The sequence below is a fragment of the Octopus bimaculoides genome, chromosome 1 (genome assembly GCF_001194135.2).
Source record: "Octopus bimaculoides isolate UCB-OBI-ISO-001 chromosome 1, ASM119413v2, whole genome shotgun sequence".
Lineage (NCBI taxonomy): Eukaryota > Metazoa > Mollusca > Cephalopoda > Octopoda > Octopodidae > Octopus > Octopus bimaculoides.
Window position 1 is genome coordinate 194551983 of NC_068981.1, and position 5000 is coordinate 194556982.

The 5000-nt window shown below is 39.1% G+C and overlaps 1 protein-coding gene across 1 annotated transcript in view; it reads left to right on the forward strand.

Moving 5' to 3' along the window:
* LOC106869897 (lysosomal-trafficking regulator) overlaps nucleotides 1-5000 on the forward strand; it is a 189845-nt gene that overhangs the window by 107495 nt on the left and 77350 nt on the right. The window contains exon 6 of the mRNA XM_014915825.2: nucleotides 2222-4806. Within this exon, the coding sequence (XP_014771311.2) occupies nucleotides 2222-4806 (2585 nt within the window). The remainder of the gene's footprint in view (nucleotides 1-2221; nucleotides 4807-5000) is intronic.

Below are 5000 nucleotides of genomic sequence, written 5' to 3' on the forward strand. Positions count from 1 at the left end.
AAAATAATGTTTATTTTTGTCTATTTCTATTTTATTTATATTTGAAAAGTTTCCTCCTACTTTTTTGAATTGCAGTCTTTGAGCAGATCCTCAAAATTAATCTTAGGTAACACATCTGCATCTATAGTTAACAGAGACAAAGGCATCCTAAATATTATTTTAGCAAGTTTAAAGTGATTTCTTTTGTGCCTTAAACCATTTACCATTTCTGTGGTATCCCCCTCCTTCCTTTCATACGCTAAGCACATGGTTATTTTGAAACTTAATATTTAATCCAGTGCTGCTTTCAATCACTGAATACAAAAACAAAGCTCATGAGGCCCCTATTCAGGTAATTTTCCCGAGTCACCCTCTCACCCTCTCACCCTCGCTTTCATTCTGTTAATCTTTCCACATTTAAGGTAGTCGTCTCTCTTTTCTTCCCTTTTTGTTTCTTAATATTTTATGACTGTTGACTTTCTTGGGGTCTTCTGCCCTTTTGTCAGGTCTGTGCTTCTTTTGTCCTTCAGGGTGTCCATTAATGACCCTCTTTAACAAGCAAGCTTGCTGGAGTTTCTCGTTCACTCACTGACAGCCTGATCATGTGACAAGCTGGACTGGTTTATATGTTACCAGGAGCACATAAGAGCGACTTGACATAACATATATATATACACACATATATATAGTCTAGATTAGGTGGTGCAACAATTGCATAAACAGACAGAATTTGTGTGTGTGTGTGTGTTGTTCTAATTTGCCTGTGGGAATTTGGATAGTAATTAAGCAACATGACACATTATCTGTGATGGTTGTGGTGGTGGTGGTATTGGTGATTGTTGTAGCTATAGATGTAGTATAGGTGGTAGTGGTAGTACTAGTGTTGATAGTAGCATGGTAGTGATGTGGCAGAGCAGTCATTCTCATTCACCGATACCTCCACAACCGCCTCACACCTCATATAAAAAAAAGACAAAAACAAAGATTATCTCATGCCTAGATATCATCAAACTTACATCTCCCTTCAACCCCCCCTCCCAACAACAACAACAACAGCAACACCAAACCTATTTTAATTAGAAAGGAACTATGTTTCATACACTCCGCTGGCTTTTTTATTACTCACAACACCCAAAAACATTAGATGTAATCAACCCCCTCGCATGTGCATAATTTCCCATCAACGCAAAGATAAGAATATTAGAAAGACACACAGGAGTGGCTGTGGGGTAAGAAGCTTGCTTCCTAACCACATGGTTCCGGGTTCAGTCCCACTGCACGGTACTTTGGGCAACTGTCTTCTACTGTAGCCTCGGGCTGACCAAAGGCTTGGGAGTGGATTTGGTAGATGGAAACTGAAAGAAGCCCTTTGTGTATATACGTTATTAAAAAGCAGCAAAAATACCACAAAAACTGTTACTCAGAGTTTCACGTTCCCGTTCATTGGACAGTTTTGTTATATATATATATATATATATATATATATACCACAGGCATGGCTGTGTGGTAAGAAGCTTCCTTCCCAACCACATGGTTCTGGGTTCAGTCCCACTGTGCGGTACCTTGGGTAAGTGTCTTTTACTGTAGCCTCGGGCTGACTAAAGCCTTGTGAGTGGATTTGGTAGATGGAAACTGAAAGAAGCCCGTCCTATATATATATATATATGTGTGTGTGTGGCTGTGTGGTAAGAAGCTTGCTTCCTAACCACATAGTTCTGGGTTCAGTCCCACTGCGTGGCACCTTGGGCAAGTGTCTTCTACTATAGCCTCGGGCCAACCAAAGGCTTGGGAGTGGATTTGGTAGATGGAAACTGATAGAAGCCCTTTGTGTATAAACTTTGTCTGTCTGTCTCTCTGTCTTACACTTGACAGGCTTCTTTCAGTTTCTGTCAACCAAATCCACTCACAAGGCTTTGGTTGACTATACCAAAAGACCTCCGAGTGCCATACAAAGGGGATGAACACAAAGCTATAAGGTTGTTAAGCAAACTTCTTAACCATAAAACCAGACCTGCACTGTCAGTGCTAAAATGGGTTGTCTTGGTTTGCAAAATGAATTCCCTAACCTGAGTAAGTTATATTCTATAACTGGATAGTAATGTGATATATTTTATATTAAAACACAACTGGCGACTTCTGCTGGGTATTGAACTTCTGACCAATTCCACTGAATGTTTACTCCTTAACCATTGCATCATTTATGAATTTCTAATCAGTATTTCTCTTTCCATTTTCCTCATAGGTATTGAAAATTTATCATCAACACTCAAGAAATCTTTGCAGAACTTTGTCCCTACCAACAACAAGAAGCGGCAACAGGTTTTCCCAAGTTGCCGCAAAGAACATCTCTTAGCAATAAGTCGGAAGCAGCTTCTGAATGAATACATGTCACTGGAAAGTAGCCGGGAGTTACACAAAGCCATGAAACCAGCTCCTGTTATGGATCGCAGTACATCTGACTCGGAGGTTCAAGAACTCTCCGAGAACAACCAGCCACCGACCAAGTGGAAACTAGATAAAAAACGCAAATATAAATTTGGTGAATCCCAGTTTCTGTCTTGGCAAAACCGTTACCAAACGCTGAGTGAAGAAAATCTAAAAGGTATTCAACGTAATAAAATCCAAGAGATCTTCCATCCAGCCGAAACATGTTTGCTTATGATTGATATCATCCAGAACGTGTGTTTGCTGGACTTAAACCAAACGGTGCCCTCAAAGTTAGTGTCAGTCTCTTTGCTGCCTGAGTTATTAGATGGTCTTTTTCGTTTCCATGACATGTTCCAAAATCCAAATCCACAAGTATGGACCAAGGACATTCTAGCTTATATCCTAAAACACCTTTTGCAGTTGGTGTTCATGTTAAGCAATATAACTGCTACACAACAAAATGGTTCCAGTATTTTGATCCGGAATCGGATATTTCCCAGTTTACTTTATTTAGCTCACGATCTTTTAGAAGATATCACCTACCCTGAGAACATAGTCTGGTCTGAAGTATCGGATCAGTGCCACGTTAAAATGGTATTGGTGTCCGACATTATATCAGGATTACTTCTCTGTGCTACTGAAGTCTTTCACAATATTCCGCTGAATCCCGTTTTTATTAATTCAGCTTTAAAAGTTATGTGGATATTTAGAGAAGAACGAGGTTTTAGTATGTTGGAATTAATCCTTTCTTGGCTTGACTCTGAATGTTTCCCACATAAAGTTTGTAAAAAATTCTCCCCCAAAGACAATCTTTTAAAGTCAGTCAGCAGTCTTATAATAGCCATGAAGAAAGCCAAAGTTGGTTACATCCATTCTTCCACCTGCATGAAGAAGAAACACAGAAAATGTATTTATACTCATTGTTTTGATCATCACCATAATATTCTTGGCTTTGCTTTCACCAAAAATGTCAGCCGACAGAAACTGGACGTTTCTTCAGATATTTGTGTTGTTGGTTATTGGTCACAGTTCTTACTTGATGTTTTACCGTTTCTCAAATCTAAGCAACAACAACTTCAAGTTTTTACCCTGTTCGTAACAGCTGGCATTTGCTGTTGCATCGGGATAGAGGTAATGCTGTCCAGCTTCCATTCGTCTTTCTATAATCTGTCTCCAGCTGTAAAGAACTATGCCTTAGACATCATGAACAATATGCTGCTGGAACAGTTGTCTGGTGCCAGACACATATCACAGAAACCAAGTAAAATTGAAATTTGTAAGGTGTGCGAGGACGATTCCTTTGATACTTTTAGTGGTAAATTAAAACGTGGAATGGACCCAGATTGCAAAATGAATCCAGAAACGCATGACAGTGGTGTGTCAAGTAGTGAGATATCATCAGAAGATTTCAAGTCTTCAATGAAGAAAGATTTGCTCAAGCGATGGGGATCCCTGGCCAAAATGTGTGATATCTTATATTCTGGGGACACAGTATCTGCTTCGTTACTCTCCAAACATTTGTTGATTTTAGCTGTCCATGGCAGAACAGAAGTTAAGCAAGAACTATTCCATTCCATTTATTTACCAATTCTTACAGATTATTGCAAGTGGAAATCCACAACGCATCAACATATCATACCATCACCACTCAATAAATCTGTCATCATGAACTGTTTGTCTGCCTTTCCGTATCTCCTGCAAGCAGAATCCGTCATGACAACTTTCTTGGCTCGACATGGCATTGAAAAACTATGGACAATTCTTGAGGACCCGTCTTTACAGGAACTTGTCTTGCATGTATTCGAAGCTTTGATAATTGCTGATGAATATGTGTCGTTAGAGAATATATTAAAAGAAAACAAAGTATCGGAGAGGCTTATGGATGAAAACAGTCCTGTGTCCGATTTCTCCAGTGATGATGATCTGACTTACTGCAGTAACATGGTCATTCGCTCTTTCTTGAAGATCTTATCTGAAAATATCAAATCACATGGTGTCTCTATTAACATACTTCCAAAGCACTTTGTAAAAGACACTGAAATGAGTGATGGAGAAGAGGTGAACCAATCAGCAGATTCTTCCATGCATCTAAAATGGTTCCTACTTTTAAGAAATCTATGGAGAACATGCCAAGTTCTTTTGCTCAATAGTCCCAGCTTTCTTCTCCAATTTAAAACCTCCGAATGTTTTATGCTTGCCAAACAGATTCTCTTCCACATCATACCGCAACTTGAGACTTACGCCAGTCCAACTCACCAGTTCACGGAACCTGGTGTTTATAACAGCAATATAGTTGACCAACCCCTACAATCTGTACCGATCTTCCAACAAGCTCTCAGTCTTCTAGAGTCTGTACTAGTGGCCTGTATCATCTGCTACATGCCAGCATTTGCTGCTAAGGTAACAAAATATTTCCGGTTTTCTATTCCTTTATTTCCTGTTTAATTCTGTTGTATTTGAAAAGTTCTGTTAGACTTCTTTAAAATCTGTTAATCTATGATTTACAGCGCTGGTGCTAATACAGAATCCTTGAGAAAGAGATAAACGACAACAGTGCATTGTAAAATGGAAGCAGTTTAGCTTTTGGATAAATC